The sequence below is a fragment of the Phyllostomus hastatus genome, unplaced genomic scaffold (genome assembly GCF_019186645.2).
Source record: "Phyllostomus hastatus isolate PE091 unplaced genomic scaffold, TTU_PhHast_1.1 phas_scaffold_755, whole genome shotgun sequence".
NCBI lineage: Eukaryota > Metazoa > Chordata > Mammalia > Chiroptera > Phyllostomidae > Phyllostomus > Phyllostomus hastatus.
Window position 1 is genome coordinate 5,117,842 of NW_025334039.1, and position 17,901 is coordinate 5,135,742.

At 40.4% G+C, this 17,901-nt stretch overlaps 1 protein-coding gene across 3 annotated transcripts; it reads left to right on the forward strand.

Annotated features, from left to right (window-relative positions):
• The first annotated feature begins 370 nt into the window (after window positions 1–370).
• Window positions 371–16,819, forward strand: NFYB (nuclear transcription factor Y subunit beta). 3 transcript variants are annotated; one of them, XM_045826690.1, is made up of 8 exons: window positions 371–501; window positions 3,574–3,667; window positions 8,701–8,794; window positions 10,211–10,341; window positions 12,213–12,410; window positions 13,408–13,489; window positions 14,229–14,308; window positions 14,893–16,819. In XM_045826690.1, the coding sequence occupies exons 3-8, from the start codon at window positions 8,701–8,703 to the stop codon at window positions 14,923–14,925; spliced, it is 618 nt and encodes a 205-aa protein (XP_045682646.1). In that variant the 5' UTR covers window positions 371–501; window positions 3,574–3,667; the 3' UTR covers window positions 14,926–16,819. The 3 variants fall into 3 exon arrangements, with proteins under 3 accessions (XP_045682646.1, XP_045682644.1, XP_045682645.1); XM_045826688.1 differs by lacking the exon at window positions 371–501 and adding an exon at window positions 915–1,060; XM_045826689.1 differs by lacking the exon at window positions 371–501 and adding an exon at window positions 1,654–1,862.
• The last annotated feature ends 1,082 nt before the right edge of the window (window positions 16,820–17,901 follow it).

The window sequence follows — 17,901 nt, forward strand, 5'->3', positions numbered from 1 at the left end:
AAAGCTGGAAAGTTTAATGTGGCACCATGCCACTTGTTTAGTGGAAGTAAAGGGAAGGCGATTCCCGGCTCCCTGTGCAGAAATCCTGTCGCTCTTTGCACTGAGTGGTTTCTGGCTCTTCGCCCATCCGTGATGGTCGCAGCCCAGGGAAGTCCGACCCAGACTGCAGTCGGGGAAAGGCAGCGAGGGAGCTTGGCTGCACTGAGGAAAGAAGAGGCCATGGATTCTTGCTGCCTAAATGTCATCTGGTTGGGAAAAGACACATGTCAGGTTGCAACTACTAGGGCGGGGGGCGGGGCAGGAAATGCAACAATTTTAAGTTGGGGTGCAGGCTGGCTAGACTGACGGATCTGTTAAACCTGAAGGAGAGGATTGTGTCCCTAAATGAAATCCGAAAAGCGAACACCGAAGCTCAGAGACCCAGTCAGAGGGGACGTCGGGCATTTGGCAAAGTTAATAAGGACACAAGGAAAACACGAGGTGCTGAAGGCAGTCCAGGAGGTAACTGCTGTTCAACTCCACCCGGTGGCTCGGGTGTCGCCCTGGCCGGCAGCTTCTGCCCTTGGTTTCCCCTTCTTAAAAATCGAGGCGCAAACCGGCTGCACCCAGGCGGGTGATACACCTCCACGTGGGAGAGGGTGGGGGCTGAGAAGGGAGGCAGGCCTGAGAAATCTCGTTTCGCAGAGGCCCAGGAAAACACCGTGGGAAGAAAACCCGCCTAGACCCTTAGCGGCGCGCGGGATCCTGGCCCCTGGAAGCCCGGCTCCGCAAATAGACCGCTGGCCCTCTAGACCTGCAACCCGCCGCCCGCCGCCCTTTGCAAGCTCGCGCAAGGGTGGTGGCTCGGCGCACGCGGTGGGGCCGGGGCGGGGCTTCGGAGGGCGGGCGAGCGGGAGGAGCGGAGGGAGGGCGTCGCGCGGAGGGAAGCGGCCCGCGGCGGAGGGAGGGGAGGCCGAGTGCTGGAAGCGGAGCTCCGCGCTGGGACTGGTTCCTTCGCAGCCATTTTCTGTCCAACCAAACAGCCGATTGGAGACGGGAGCCAACCAGGGCTGCATTGGAGGTTTGTGTCTCGCTTCGGCCAATGATCGCTCCTAAACCGACTCCACTTTAGCTCGAATGAAATGTCCGTCTCCTCCCGGCGCCGTCCCCGCCGCCAACGCCGCCGCGGCCGGGGGCACTCGCCTCCCTCATGCCCGCCCTCCCGCTCGGGCCGGGCCGGTTCAGCGCCTGCGAGGCCGCTCCCGCTGCGGGCCCGGCCGGGGAGCGGGCGCCGGGCTGCGGCGCGGCTCTTTGTGCGCCGGGCCGAGGAGCGGCGGGACGCGGGCCAGGCCGCCTCCCGCTCGTCCCCGCCGAGCTCCGGGCTGGAGGCCGAGGAAGGGGTGCCGGGAGCTCGTCGGGCTCCCCTCTCGGCGGTGCCCCGGCCGGCTCCATTTTGTGCGGGAACCCGGCCAGGGGGCGGGGGGACGTGGTTCGGACCCCTGGCCCCGACCCTGCCCCCTTGGCTTGGCAGCCGCGCGGGGGTCCCCGGGGAGCTCCCCTCTTCCGCCCGCGGAGGCATGCGGGGCCGGGCCGCTTTGTCTGCCCCGGCACCCCGGGCACCGCGCGCGGCGGGCGGGCGGGCGGGCGGCAGGCGTTGGGCGCGGGCCGGGGCCTGGGCTGGGCAAGTCCGGGGGATGCTTGCCAGGGCGTCAGTGCGGGACTGACAGATCCGCGGGGCTGTGGGGCCGGGGCCAGCCCGCGCACCTTCGTCGGGAGGAAGCGAGGTCCCCGGGAGGAAGGAATTGCTTTGGTCTCCCCAGTCTGGTTTGCACGAAAAGAATGCAGCCATCTGGCGGCTTGCGGTCCCTGGATTTGCCCCCAAGGTGGGAAGGAAGACTTTCGAATTGGGCTAAGGTTTAGTCTTGGGTGGGAGGCGGGGAGGATGTGTTGGGCCTTAGGAGCAGTATTACTCTGCGAGAACAAAGAATTACAGAGCACCCACAAGTCGTAATTTCCCCCAAAGTACTATAACAAGATAATTTAAACAAGCTTTGGCAGCATACCACCTTAAAAACAAAACAGCACCCCAGTAAGCCTCTTGGACTTAAACAGTTCCGTGGGTCGTGCCCCGAATCACTCACCGAGATGGTTTGGGCATCAGTATGCAAAGTAATGAGCAACAGAAAGTGATGAGGTAAACCAATCAATACAAGTGGCATTTTAATAAACAGGAGTTTTATTTGTCAACGACGGAAAGTTTAGCCGGCATTACTTAAAAGGCAGTTCAATTATTTCAGTTCCTCACTGCTCTTGTAGCTTAATTTAAGGACTATTGATGCAAAACTCGGGTTGTTGATGCCGAAGAAGGGAGGGTGGAGGAAGGGTCTGCTGCTTTTCTTGGATACAAATTTGCATTTTTTTCAAACATTAAACAGATGTATGCATTCACTTGAGCTTTCACATATATCATAATCTGCCTTTAAGAAAATCCATACCATATGAGGTGATAGCGTTTTTCTTTAATACGCTAAATCTAAAATACTCAACTATTTGGGTGATTGTAGTGAGGTGTAGACCCACCCCAACTCCCAAGCAAAATACACATACATACGGTTCTTATATTCCTAGGAAATGTTTTTTTCTGACACTTAAAAAAATAACACTTCTAGCTATAAGAAAAGAATTTTCTGGGCAATTTGGGGGTTAGAAAGAGGACAATGTTTGAAAAGAAATTAAAAATTGCATTTATGATTATAGCAGGCAATGTCAGCCTGTCTTTGCTGCCTCTACCCTCCTAATGGCTTTTTAAAAATTCAATTCAGTGGCTACAGTTTTTTCTGTTTATTAGATTTCATGCTGGAATGCATATGAGTATTTTCTTCCCTTAAAATTAACACTGAAAGGATGTTTTTGTTTTGACACCCCCTCCTTTGTTTCACTTGAAAAAATGAAAAGAACCAATGAGAAATGGAGATTGTAACATGTAATTGATACCAATTTATTGAAGAGCTATTCAGATGAAATTGTAGTCCGGAGTGGCAGTGCTTTAAAATTTTAAATAGAGCCCTTGATTGACTGTGTTGTTCTCTGGATGGCGTGTATCTTCTTTCCAGTATAATCCCAGATACTTAATTTAGAAGCATTATATTCTGAGATAAATTTTTCTTCCCTTTCAGACCCCCGAATCTCATTCTAAAACATTAAGAAACCATCTCCCCAAATTAAGCTGATACTCTGTTTGGGGTGTTAGTATTTTAAGTAGTTTAGATGTGTAATTGTTGGTCTCCCATCCACATTACATAATTTGGTGGTGTGTTGTGATGAATATTTTTGGTGAGCATGACTAAATTCAGGGTTATGTTGGAAAAGCAACACCCCCCCCACAACCAAGGAATCAACTTTCAAAATTTGAGTTCTCCAAAGTCTTCCAGTTTAACAAACATTTATTGGGTGCTTGCTTATTGCACCGTTTTATACCATGCACTCCACTGAATAAGAATAGCAGGTAAAATTATATGTGCCTTTTAAAAGTTTACAAGGAAGAAAGCCTGCAAGCTATACATTTTTATTACCAATACATGTTTTGTCTTCCAGGCTGGCACTGGGCAAGGATTAGACACTGACTCGGACGGCTCGGGCTGGTGTTCTTGGACACCACTGACAGCGCGGCTCTGACTGTTTCCTGACAGTAAGTAGGTTTTACCATTTTGGTTGTTAATTAGATTTGCACAGCAATTAGCTGGAAACAAAATTATAACTGATTTTATATTGGAGATACCTGGTAGGATGGATGCCTTGTAAGTCTAGACAATACCTATATTCATTCCTGAGCGACTTGGCATGTAGCAAGCGTTTCCTGTGGGCCCCTAAGTGCTGTCAAAGGTATAGGATAAAAAGCTTGTCCCAGCTCTTAAGAGGCTGTTTATCTGGTAGGGCTTTCGTCGAATTGAATACTTCGAGAACAGTTATGCGTGGAATGGAAAATGCTGCTCTGAGAATAGTACAAGTGAAAAGAAGAGAGGTGTGGTAGGCCTGGGTATTTGGGGATGAACCTCCCAATGAACCTTGCAGGATGAATGGGGTGTGGCAAGGTGCAGGGCATCACCAAATCTGAAAGCCTAAGGATGAGTAACATGTTTAGGGGGTGGAGAGTAGATCGGCATGGACCAAGCAGGATTTCACAGGACGACCTAGTGGGGAGATACCACTGGGTCTGTCTGGGTACTTGGTTCTGGGTCTGCTGCGATATCTGTGACACCAGGCATGTCACAACTACCTAGAGCTGTGACTGCCTAACTGTTAAAATAGAACTGCACGCAGTGATCCCTAAGTAAGACACATTCCAGCACTGAGATTTTTATCAGCCATTAAAATGGAATTGAAAACAAGACTAATTAGGTTAAGTGGGAGTCCGCTCTTTATGCCTGGAAAGCATGAGAACTGTATTTGCAAGAATGGTAATCATACAGCATTTCATCGGTCAAGTTCTTACTATGTATCATGCTCTTTGCTAAGTGTTTTTTATGTGGTAACTTCACTTCTCAGAGCATCCCCGAGTAAAAATGGGGAGGCCGAAGCACAAAGAGGATGGTAAGGGAAGACAGGCAGCCAGTGAGTGGAAGCCCAGCTTCCGACCCAGGTGGTCTGTGTAAGAGCCAGCGTTCCACCACTGCCTCCTGGTGAGAATCTGAAACCAGGTGCATTTCTTACCGTTTCACAACGTTGGCCTTGTTTCAGGGGCAACTTTAATTGTTTTCGGTATACAGTTGGTGTACGCACAGTTTCAAAGGGGCAAATGAAAGATTTAGGCATAAGGACTATAGGAAAAACTATCAGTAGCAAATACTGTAAAGTACTTGGCATCTGAAGCCTTGGGTTTCAGTCCCACGTGCCGCGACACCTTTGGCAAGTCAGCCTCCTATCACCCCCGTGTTCTCACCTCCTTCACAGGGCTGTGAACACTGCATGCAGTGTTCAAGAAGTGTTCGATAAGTGTTAAACTTACTAAAGAGAGCGCTGTTTACTGCATTTTGTACAACAGATTATTAGTATAGTTTAAATGCTACATGGAAAAATTCATTTATTGGCCTAGCCAGCGGACCATTAATTTCACATATTTTAGGGAACACTATTTTTGAACCAAATAATCAATAGAATAGTCACTAAATTAACAGGGTTTAAATACTCTTTGTCCGTATTTACCAGTTCCCTTGAAAGGAATGGTTCACCATTTCACTCGTTCCCTTGTCGTTTTCCTACATGTGCTTTCTCTCGTCTGCACGGACTCGGTACTTCAGTTTCTCTGTTCATGAACCAGGCCTGTGAGTGTCACACGTGGGCACACTGGTACCATTCTACACTCGTGGTGGCCAGCTTCAGCCAGGCCCTTCGCATTGCCCACTGCCCGCACTCTTCCTTCCCCATTCTCTGCGGTGATGGCGAGGAAGAGCTGTAAGAATCCCAGCATTATCCTCATTTCTTCCTTCAGCTTTTGTCCAGTCAGTTACCACCTCTGCTGACTGTACCGACCACTCAAGTCTCTTCAGCTCTTTGTTCTTTTGATCTCCAGATACTGGGCGTGACCATCGTCTCGCCTGGACTCCTGCCCTGACTGCAGCAGTGTGGTCCTCGCTGGTCTGCCCCCATTCTTAACTCCCTTCAGTTCATTTGTATGCTGGACTATAGCCAGAGTGATCTTTTAAAAAAGAAATTGATTTGTCCTCTTTGCTAAAACTCTTCTTGGATTTGCTCTTGTCCACAGGTACTGCTTGACCTAGTCCCTACTATCCACCAGGACTATGTTCCCTTATTTCCTTCATCTGGAACATTCTTTTCCCATCTTTCCATGCCTAATTTCTGTTCATCTTTCAGTCTCAGTTTAAGTATTTCCTAAGACAGCCTGCCTTGACTCCTCACACTAGTGAGGTCCCTTTCAGAATAAACTCCCAAAGCATATAACAAGACATCTTTGTTTTCCTTAGCACTAACAATTAGTTAATTAATAGCCATATATCACATTTACTGAGTATTCCTGTTATACAGTGGTGTCTTTACGTGTTGTGTTTTAGTCTCATCCTACTTGTTCAAGGTCTCATGACCAGTAAGCAATAGGGAATTCAAACCAGGTGATGCCATTCTAGAACCTGCCCCTTGGAAATACTAATAGGCTGTGCTTCCTGCCCCTTTCCTGTGCCCCCATTTTACATAATGACATTTGTCTTCTCTGCAAGATGAGGACAGAGACTTTTCTGTGTTGACTCCTTCATCGCTAGCACATAGTACGAACCTGATAAATACTGTTTACTGGGTGAATTATTTGTTGACTGGCTTGCTTACAATCTATAGTCTGTTTTTGCAAAATTTTATAAGATGTTTTAGACCTAGAAAAAAACCTTTGGGACGTATGTAGTAAGTCCTGCCCCCCATTCCTCATGTATGGATAGCATATTGTAAGTATCAAAGATGAGGCTAATTTGTTGAATGGAAGATACTAAGTCCTTGGGGATTCAGAGATGGGAACACTAATTTTTGGCTTACAGAATGCAGTAAACCCAAAAGATTTCAGGAGGATGGGGGAACACTGGGTTTAAGTATGGGGCACGGATTTTTATGGTCAATAGTACAGACAGAAGGTATGGTGAAATGACAGGAAAGCTAAAACGTGGGGAACCCAAGACACACACAGCCAAGCAGAAGACGGTGTGGCTTATCTTCAAGGGAGGGAGGGTGACACCTGGTGTCTCCTGAGCACTCTCCGAGCCGAACACTGTCCTTGGTGGGTTTCTGTTCTTGTTTAATTCTGACAACTCTGACACACTTTCAGAAGCAGTTTTAGAAGACTGAGGTAGTTTAGAGACTAATTCTCTTAATCCAAGTGATAATCTTGCTGCTAATTGCAGTGTATGACAAGATAAGGGGATTTAAAATTTTTGCCTTGTAATACTTTTTATGTTGTATTTATACATTAATCTCCCGGACTCTTTTTTTTTGAACAGTGTCCTTGGTATCCTGTGGACATTCATTTTGGAAAGCATTTGTTACTTTTTTTCCTCTCCCCCACTTAAAAAAGATTTGGTTTTAGTAGTATGTTTGTAACACTGGCCCTGTCTCCCGCACCTTGATCTCACCTAGGGCAGCGTAAAAAGGAGTCAGTTTGCAACTATTCTAATTGAGCTCTTTTTATGGCTAATAAATCCATCATCATATCTGTCAATATATTAGACTACTCTCCTAGTATCTTGTTTGCATTTTAGGATTAATGTAGCATTTTGTATTTGGGTAATGTTCACATTCATTTATATTAGCTGTTTAGGATGGGGAAGGCGATACTGTTACTTTACATTTAATCAGTAGGGGTGCTTGTTTTCAGGGATCAGTAAGAAAAGTCAGAGCTCACTGTGTTTATCGCCTGTTAGAGGCCACTAAGAAGTATTAGTAAATAGGTACCCTGTACTTTTCCACATTATTTAAGGTTAGGTGAGTTCTGTTCTCTCCTCCCTTAAAACAACTAGGTTATGGAAATGTATCTGTATCTACAATGAAATTAGATACCACAGTCAAAAGATGCATCAAAGAAATGCCACATTATTAAAGACTTAGAAACTAGCCTGGTATTTTAGTATTAGATAAAAATCCAACAGAGATGGAAAAGAAGACATGTGTTACAACAAGGACTCATACTGCAGTTAATAACGGCAAGTTTGTGCTGGTCCTGGGCCTTGATGAACATTTTAGGATCAAGTGTCTTGATTTGGCCCAAAGCATGTATAAACTACACTTACATTTTGCTACACTGTTTACTCAGATAATGCATTAAAGATTTTTCTACTCACAATTAGCCAGTTCCTTGTTGTCCCTCCCCAGCCCCTCTTTCTTAGCATTATTTACAGAGCAGAAAGACTTTCAGGATTTGTCATGTTGGTGAAATGGGATGTAGGCAGTTTAAAACTAATGGTTTTCTCTTTTTTTCCCTCCAGATTTTCCCTCTTAGAATTCTTTTAGCTCTGAGCAAAATTAATTAAGCAGACCTTTTTTTTCCCCCCAATAGCAACTCACTTGTCTGTGGTTACATGAGAGTAATTTTCCTGTCCTTACATGCAGATCTCCAGCCTCCCTGCCCCTTCCTTTTCTTTTTTCTTTAAAGAATTAGAGGTTGATGGGCTCGTTGAAAATGCGGGTGCACGTGTGGTCAGCATGGCGCAGATTAGGCAAGGAATCCATACGCTTCTTATCCCAAACAGCAGTGTGAACCAAGACGTTGTCTGTTGTGGAACTCTGAGACCACAAAGAAAGTCTGCATCAGGAACGAAAGGGTTTGCCTAGAAATATTAGGCTTTAGCAGGAGAACTGAGAGGGATGCACATGGTGCTTTGCAGGAGACTACTCATTTTGGTTTTGCTTGTTGCTCTAGGGATAAGTTAGGTTTTACATCAGGGCTGCCTGTACTACATTTGAGGATTGTGCAGTGGAGAGGAAAGAGGTGTGTGTTTTAGATTCATTTCCTCATCTTGTTTCCGTGTTGGTCTTACGCTCATCACTCACGGAGGATGGATAGGGCACATTACCAAAAGGCTTCCAAATCAAGAAATATGTTTACTTTTAGTAAGCTACAGCTGTGAACAATGTAATTGACCCATCCTATGACATTTCATGAGCACCGAATCTATTGTTTTTTAAGGAAAGTTTTATTGAAGAACATTGAACAAGGTTTTTCCCTCCTAGATGGACGGCGACAGTTCCACAACGGATGCCTCCCAGCTCGGGATCTCTGCAGACTACATAGGGGGCAGTCACTACGTCATACAGCCTCACGATGGTAAGAAAGCCATGGGTGGGGACGGGTTCACACGGAGAAACGGATTCGGAAGCGGAAGTTTATTAACATGACGTTCTAGGTCACTGTTGTCTTTACAGGAAAATTAGCAATCTTGCATCACAGTTCAGTGGAAAATCTAAAAAGGTATACCCTGCTATTTTAATGAGAAATAGTCTTCAAAGAGTGATGGAGTCCTAGGAAGGAGTTCTATAAAAGTACACCTTTTTAAAGTTTCTTTAGAAAATTGTTACTAATTTCCTATGTGAGAATTAAACATGAAAAATTCTTACTCAATTGGTATAGTAAGTAAAATAATTCTTTAGAGGATGACTTGCTAGCTATTTCTAGTACCTGTGAACAGAATTATTTTTGTTTTTCATTCAACATTAAGTTTGAACTATGCAGGTGTTAGAATGGGCACTATTATATGGCTTGTTATAAATAACTTAGTTTTGTAGCATTCTGACTTACAAGATTAAAAACGTTAAGATGTATTTTTGTAGCAGGCAATTAGAGGAGGATTAGTTATTTCATCCTAAAACATAAACAAGTTAACTTTGATAACATCATTTTTAATGCATAAAAATATATATTGAATCAGCTTAAGTGCCTTTCCCATTTAATTCATATAAAGAGTGGTAGTTTTACTTACAAGATAATGCATTTAATCATAAAAGGATCTTACTGGTACTGTGAAAGCCTTGGTTTCACTAAATCTACATAATTTGAAAATTCACTTTTTGTAAGAATGTTGGATTACTGCTATAGCTTTGTTTAAAACTATTACTACACTAGTAATAACCCAATTGGATCAGTAATATTCAAGTCCAGTTTTTCCTTACTATATACATTTGGCTTTGGATAAACATACTTACTAGCTTTTAATCTAGCAATATGCAGGGGACCATCATTATAGGTCAAGGTCTGTAAGTTTTATAGCTGAGTCATGTGACACATTTATGAGCACTTCCTCTGTGGAAGGTGCTACCAAGTCCTAGGAAGGACAAAAAGCTGATCTCGGGTCTCAAGCAGAAAAATCTAATTGAGGGAATCAGAAATAAAAAGGATTATAAAATGTGTCAAAAAAAGATGCACAGAGGCACTTGTGATATTTTGTGGAATATCATTCATGCTGTGGAGATGTTACTGAGCTTTTTGGAGAATGGGGAGGTAGGATTTGAGTAGGCAGAACTGAGGACAAAAGCGTTCCAGACAGTGGGTTTCAAATGAACGAGTCCATTTAGTTCTGGTCCTGAGAGAGTGGTAAAAAGAACTATCATCCTAATCCCTAAAAAGGATTAGGAAATGGACCAAAATAGTTCTTATCCTAGATTGTTGTAGATAAGATAGTCTTTTCTTCTATCTTGAGGTAAAAATTACAAGAAGCTTTAAACCTAAATTATTTTTTCTTTGTAGATACTGAGGACAGCATGAATGACCATGAAGACACAAATGGTTCAAAAGAAAGTTTCAGAGAACAAGACATATATCTCCCAATAGCAAATGTGGCAAGGATAATGAAAAACGCCATCCCTCAGACGGGAAAGGTAATGCAGAGGAGAAGCCTGACGAGGTTCTCTTGGGGCTGTGCAGCTGCACGAACACAGTTCGTGACTACAGTCAGCTGTTGACTGCAGCCTTTCAGCACGTGCTTCTTTCAGTTCTAACCCTCGTTACCTGACAGTGTTCCCTCTTCAGTTCTGTCCTGTCCCCAAAATGTGCCCCTCCCCCACCCATGGGAAGCAGATGAAATACAAGAATTTTTAAAAGAATAGGTGCATTGTCAGAACTATCAGGTCTGGGCATATGCTGTAACTTCTATAATGTTGCAGCAAAACTGGGTCATTGGACTGATGTGGAAGTTACAAGGACTTTTAAAAAATCCTTTTATTTGGAAACAATTGTTAATAAAATTATAGGTATTAACGTACATTTAAATTCAACTGGAATTTTTTAAAGTAGTTTTGTTAGAACCACTTTAAAAACTCATTTGTCACTGTACTCATCACTCAGGCTTAAAGTCACACTTTTAATATTTTATATTGCATAATACATTTTTCTTTTTATTAAAGATTTTATTTAATTTTAGAAGGGAAAGGAGAGAGAATGAGAGGGAGAGAAACATCAGTGTGTGGCTGCCTCTCGTGCACCCCCTACCAGGGACCTGGTCTGCAACCCAGGCACGTGCCCTGACTGGGAATTGAACCAGCAGTCGTTTGGTTCACAGGTCGACACTCAATCCACTGAGCCACACCAGCCAGGGCTAAATTTTTCTTTAAAAAAAAAAAAACATTTTATTTACTTATTTTTAGAGAGAGGGGAAGAGAGGGAGAGAAAGAGCTATTGTAGCTTATACAGTACTTATATATTGTATACAATGTACTTTATTATAGCTTATAAAGTATATGTGAAAGTAATAAAAGCTTGTAAATAAATATATTGTTTAAATACATCACTCAGCCTAGTAGTTCCAGTTTGAGAGATCCTCTTCATGTTTTAAGGGAAAAAAACACATATGGTTATCGAGCACTTGAGTTAGTGAATAAATTGAGATGCGCTTGTAAATGTAAAACATAAACCAGATTTCAAAGACTTGAGTGAAAAAAAAACAATGAAAATATCTCAGTTTTTAATGGATCCTGTGTTTAAATAGTATTTTAGGTGTACTGGGTTAAATAAAACATAATTATCTTGCTGGACTGCATTTATCCAGCTCTGGTGTACTTTTCTCCAGGATGGAATATGGGCATGGAGATGAAGGACAGTGTGTGTCAGCAGGGATCCTGAGTATCATTCCTGTTAGAAGTGGCTTTGGGAGTGCATGGTTTAGTCCACTAGAGCTTTCCTTTCACACCCTAGACCCTTGAGAGAAGACTTGTTTTTATGAGGTGGCAGGTGTGTGCTTCTTTAAGTAGGCTTTTTAAAAAACTCAAAACCTGACACTTCACATTTTTAGCAGGAAAAGTGTCACCAGATGCCATTATTTCACTTCCTTGTAAGCCTTACGTGACTTCAGTGTGTTTGTTTTATTAAATGTTGGTATGACCTAAGTCTGCAGCCCACAGTATACTAGCTACACGCATCACCCGGTGGGTTTTCTTGGGATACTTGGTTAATGAGTTTTCATTGTGGGGTGGTGGGGACATCCAGTGGTTGCTTTTATACTTAAATTGTATGTTTTCTGTGAATAGTTGCCAAGGCAGAAGCCTTGTATTTAAGTTTTTAATTCTCACTTTGAGGGCTGGAATTTTAATAGCACAAATGTGTTAACATTATTAGCATGTATTTCAAAGATTAAAAGTTCACAGTCATAAACTGAAGTTTGTGTTCTTCTGCGTAAATAGCCTTTTATTTTGCAGGTTGTTGGGAAGGTGATGATTATATTCCCTGCAAATTTACCTATAATATTTCTCTTTAGATTGCAAAAGATGCCAAAGAATGTGTTCAAGAATGTGTAAGTGAGTTCATCAGCTTTATAACATCCGAAGCAAGTGAAAGATGCCATCAAGAGAAACGGAAGACAATCAATGGAGAAGATATTCTTTTCGCCATGTCTACCTTAGGCTTTGACAGTTACGTAGAACCTCTAAAATTATACCTTCAGAAATTCAGAGAGGTAAGTAAAATGTCTCCTATTATGCTTTTAAGAAAATAAGATATACTGTTCACTAACTTTTAAAATGTTTAAAAATTTATAGCAAAATATATAACATTTCTCAGACGTGTGTAATCACTTAAGTTCACTGTAAGTCCTTTCTTTTTCCTTTGTAATTATTAATAACAATAGTACAGTTACGTAATGATTAAGAATGTGGACTCTGGAGGGTGAATCCCAGCCCCACCACATGTGAACTCCGTGATCCTGGGCAGGCTGTGTAAGTCCTGTCGGCCATGGTTTCCTGGTCTGTCAAGTGAGGCTAGCAGTCGTACCTGTCTCCCAGCTTTATTGAGAGCACTAAGTGGAACAACCTACATACCGCACTGAGCTTAGCATGTGAGTGCTCAGTAATGCATCTCAAAGCTTGGGGCCTTTTAGATGAGAAAAAGAGGGAATTATAACCATGTTCCTTTCTTATTATTGATTGAATTACATTTCCTTACTGTAAGTTTGGTGTAAGACTTACTTTGCTTTCAAAACATTTTCTTAGTACCTTTAGTGTAAAAAAAAAAAAAAAAGTAAAATTTTAAACTCCAAACTTGCTGTTCCAGTACTGCCCAGGTGGCTGGGGACTATATACATAATTGATAACTTGGATTATTTGTAGTAGATTCATAAGCTGAATATTTGTAGTCTTTTACAGATTATTTTATCTGTGAGTAGAATTCTATTTTCCTTTAGATGTAGTGTGGAATTAGAATAACTAATTTTACCCATAAATATTTTAGATTTTCTAGACCATTGTTAAGACTGTTTTGTGATGATTACTACTTATATAAAAAGTTAGCATTCTGAAGGGCCTCTTCATATGTAATTAGCCAGAAGTGTTAATAAATACTCTGTGTAGTATTTATAAAAATAGAAGCTCCTAATTTTAGGAAATAAGTAAGCATTCTCATTTAGAAAAGTTTCTTTTGAGTAGCAGTGGTTACTCTTTTTGGTCTTCCTTCCACAGGCAATGAAAGGAGAGAAAGGAATTGGTGGGGCAGTCACAGCTGCAGACGGACTAAGTGAAGAGCTAACAGAGGAGGCATTTAGTAAGCAGTGTTGTGATACATTTATGCAACTAAATTTAATGTCTGTAGTGGTACTTCAGGAAAACAGCACTGAATATTTTGACATAGCACTGTCTTGAATAGTTCGTCTTAGTTCATGCCCATATATTTGAAGTCAGTGGAGGCTAAGTATAAAATTTAAATTCTGCAGACATTACAATCTTTCCCCAATAGTTCTGATTCATTTCCACAGCCCCTAGTTTTTGGTGTAGGATTCACATGAGATAGGAATGTTGAGGATTATAGTTTGCAATATAAAATCTTGTGATTTAAATATATTTGAACTGTTTTTTAATTGAGTATCATATTATCATATGGTGAAATGAAAGGTCTGTGATTTCTCACATAAACTTTATATGTATACATTTTACATTTCTCATATGTAAAATATATGCTGCTTAGGTATGAAAATGTGGCTTCCAGCCAACCCTCATGATGTAGGTCTACCCGTGAATCACAGCCTCATTTCTGCTGATTCGTACACATGGGTAGTTAGCTAAAGTATATTTCAGAGAAATGAAGATTCAGAAAATAAAAAATGCTACATAAGAAATGTGCTTTTTAGGGAACTCTTTTAAAATGGAAAATTTGGGGGTTTATGATTGGGCCCATGATTATACTGATGAGCAGCAGAATTGTAGTGAGACATTAGTGGCACAGTTTTATGGTTCAGGCCAAGATGCAGTTCTTTTCTCACTTTGACTTTTCTTTTGTCTTTCAGCTAACCAGTTACCAGCTGGCTTAATAACTGCTGATGGTCAACAACAAAATGTTATGGTTTACACAACATCATATCAACAGGTAGAGTACCTTTGTATTTTAAATTATTTAAAAAATTGATTATTGATTTTGATCACAAGTAGTTAATTTCAACACATCATAATTATTAGCCTGATAAAAAGGTTAAATATTATTGCTCTGGCCAGGTGGCTCAGTTGGTTACAGCGTACACTGAGAGGTTGTAGGTTCGATTCCTGGTCAGGGCATGTGCGAGAGGCAACTGATCGATGTTTCCCTCTGTCTCTCCCTTCTCTAAAATCAATAAGCATATCCTTGGGTCAGGATTTAAAATATATATATATATGTATATATTATATATATATTATATATATATAACTGTTTGGTATTCTCTAATGGTTAAAAATACATACACATGTTCATATTTGCATAGAAGATTTCTAGAAAGATACACAAGAAATTAACAAAGTAGTCCCCCTTTGGTGGAGAGAATAGAGATTTAGGGTGCAAAGTAGACTGATTTTTCACCATCTGTTGTTTTTTTTTAAATTCTCTGTTGTTTTCATTCATTGAATGTTTATAATATACATGTTATTTTAAACTATTTTTTTCTTTAATTCTTGTCAATTTAAATTTTCTATTTTTAGATTCCTGGTGTTCAACAAATTCAGTTTTCATGATCGGAAGAAATGGTGGAGTGGGAAGTACCGAGAAGCAAGGGAGTCTGTCTGATTCCCAAGCAGAGACATTGGAAGGAAAGGACTGGTGAAATGATGTCTCTTTGTATATTAAATAGCTGTAATGTAGCTTCCTGATGCTTGACTAATTGAGGTGTTAATTCTGACTTGAGAATCTTTTTCATGAATGATTTTAAAGAAAAATTTGGATTTTAAAGGTATTGAAATATTTTTGTTTTGTACGAGAGTTTGTTGCTCTGTATGACTCCTGTATGCATTGTATATTGCAATTTATTACTGTCAGATTTGTAGACAGTTTCTTATTTTCATATTGAATCATGTTACTTTTGTAATTCAAGTAAGCAGCTGGGTTAATCCATGATGTTTACCCTTTAAATAAAATATAAGGATAAGGGTAGAGTTCATTTTGAATGCAAGTTGCCTTTATTATAAATTTGAGTTTGTCTTGGTTATATATCTTGCATGATAACCTAGCTAGATTTTTAGCATTTGCCATATTTATTAAAATTAATTTTTTGTAAAACATAGCTTAAGCAGCACCATTTTTAAAAAAATGTAATTGAAAAAATAAGTGTGAATGCAGAAGCAATTATTGTCTGCCCTATTAAAATTGGTGCCCATTAACAGTGTTTACACTGTTCATTGTGCCTGTTAAGATAATTTTAGCTTATCGGAACTTCTGTTAAGGCTAGATTTGTTTATTATGAGTGTTGGAATTCATTTCAGTTTAATGTAGTCCTACTGCTCTTGAAATGGTGCCCCTTTCACTTTGCATATGATTTTTCCAAAACATATCTTTGAACATCATAGTATCCCTCTTTCAGAAGAGGAATTTTGTAGTCTGATGATAAATGTCCTTATTTTACCTTTTTAATTGAAATGTCGTTTCCTATTATACTATGGAAACCAAAAAAACATCAGACATCATTATGTGTATACCGATTTTTTTGCATGGGTGAGTGAATGAAATGAAGAATTGAGTGAGTGCTGTGAATGGTGGGAAACAGAAGCTGCCAACTTCTAGTGTGCTGTCTTGTTATTTGCAATAAACTAAACTTAGATAATGTAACTTTGTATAATTTAGTAGTATGTACTTGGGTTCCTCTTTTTTTAAAGTGAGGATTTGTATTTTTTCAGTTAACCTGAGTGTGGTTCCTTTTATATATGTATTTCAATGATTACTTATTGTGTAGTCTGCCTTTAGGGAGACAGTTTGAGTGAACTTCATCTGGGTAGGACACATTTACAAGGTAGAAGCGCTTTCCCAGATGTAGGCTGAAGGGACACATTTAATTTGGCAGAAGGCGCCTTTGGGGGTGTATTTGGGCTAACTAAGGTTAATAATAACTCCCTTACTACCCCTCCCATTTAAAAAATAATCTTTATCACAGAGAATTCAAATAAGCAAAAGGGAAGAAGTTAAAATCAACAATCATCCTACATGTTGAAAGAACCAATTGTTTTGATACTGTTTTTCCTTTTACTTTGCTAAATATGTATATTTTTATAAAAATAGGCTCATATTTGCATAGTTTCATAACCTGCCTTTTTTGCTGAATATATTGTGAACATCTTTTCCAGGTCTTTAGTCTTCCATTTTTATTCCTCTGTTATTCTATCATATGGCTGAAGCATAATTTATTTAATCCTCTGTAGGACATTTTGACTATATACATATCTTTTCATGGTGATAACTAATAATTCACTGAATTTTGTGTACATCCATGACTGTTTCCTTAAAATAATTTCTTAGAATTGTTGGGTTAACAGATATGCAAAATTTTTAGGCTTTTGATACTTAACATAGAAGTGTATTTTTTGAAATATCTCCCGTTTGATCCAGGCAGCATGTCACTATATAACTGATAAAAACCAACTGGTCTCTGGTTATCAGATTCTTTCTCTAAAATTAGTTTAAAGATTGGGTTACATTTAAGAATCAGATAAAGAAAAGTTAGATGGCTTTAAAATTTATATCAATCTAGTAATTCGCTGGTAGTACTGACTAAAAGCTTTAAAGTAGGTAAAATCAGGTCAGCTTTGGGTTATATGGCTTTCATACTCTGAAAGAATATGAGCATTCTGTATGTGTCGGGTACGTAATTCCCTTTCATGCACGTGAGAGGTAGTTGTGATGGCTTCTTTCTTGGCTTATGTTGCATTGAACTGAATGACACGTGTTCTTCTCCTCTGGAACTTTGTATTTAAGTCCCTACATTAACCTAAAGGTGTTTTTTTTTTCTTTTTTTAAAAAATAACTCTGCTTTTATTAGTTTCTAAGAGAGAAATGGGCTTCAGAGACTAAGCCATAGATAGAAGCGACTTTAGTGGCTTCTATCCCTCCCCTCATACCTCGTTAGAATAGAGATGCTTTACTACCTCATTAGAATTTTACCTTCCTAATGTCATATACTTGCGTGTGATGATGTTTTAAGCTATTTGTATTCTTTTCCTTCTACACTGTAATACCTATTCAGTATTTTCCTGTCTTCAAAAACATGCCTTTGACCTTACTTCCAAAGACAGTCCTTTTGTACTGCATATTCAACGGATACTTGTGCAAGGCAATGAATTACAGTAGCTCCTGTGCCAAGGTTAATGCAAGTGTGCCAAAAAACGTCAGTAAAATATGTGCTGGCTCTGTCTGTAGTAACCTAATGGCCGCGTATTAGTTTTAGGGGTGGAAGTTCTAAATTGATAGGTAATTCCTCCATCTTCCATAAAAATACGTAAGATTAAAAATATTCTTACACTACACCATAAACTTTTGCCTCTTTATGGTATAATTTAGATCTTTGAGTGTCCTCTAAAACAAACAGTAACCATTTTGTGTCTTTCTTTTGCATCTGTTTCCCAGAGTTCAGAGTACATCTGAACGAAAGATATTTCTGAACCATAAACACTGGGTAATCGATAGGAAGCAAATTGCTGGGCAAAGATACATCATAAGACAGTGCC

What these genes read in the sequence shown, in the direction of transcription:
- NFYB (XM_045826690.1), top strand. Translation starts at nt 8,701, where the DNA reads ATGGACGGCGACAGTTCCACAACGGATGCCTCCCAGCTCGGGATCTCT. An exon ending in GCTAACAGAGGAGGCATTTA is followed by an intron (nt 13,490 to 14,228) that starts GTAAGCAGTGTT and finishes TTTGTCTTTCAG; the next exon opens with CTAACCAGTTACCAGCTGGC. An exon ending in ACACAACATCATATCAACAG is followed by an intron (nt 14,309 to 14,892) that starts GTAGAGTACCTT and finishes TTCTATTTTTAG; the next exon opens with ATTCCTGGTGTTCAACAAAT.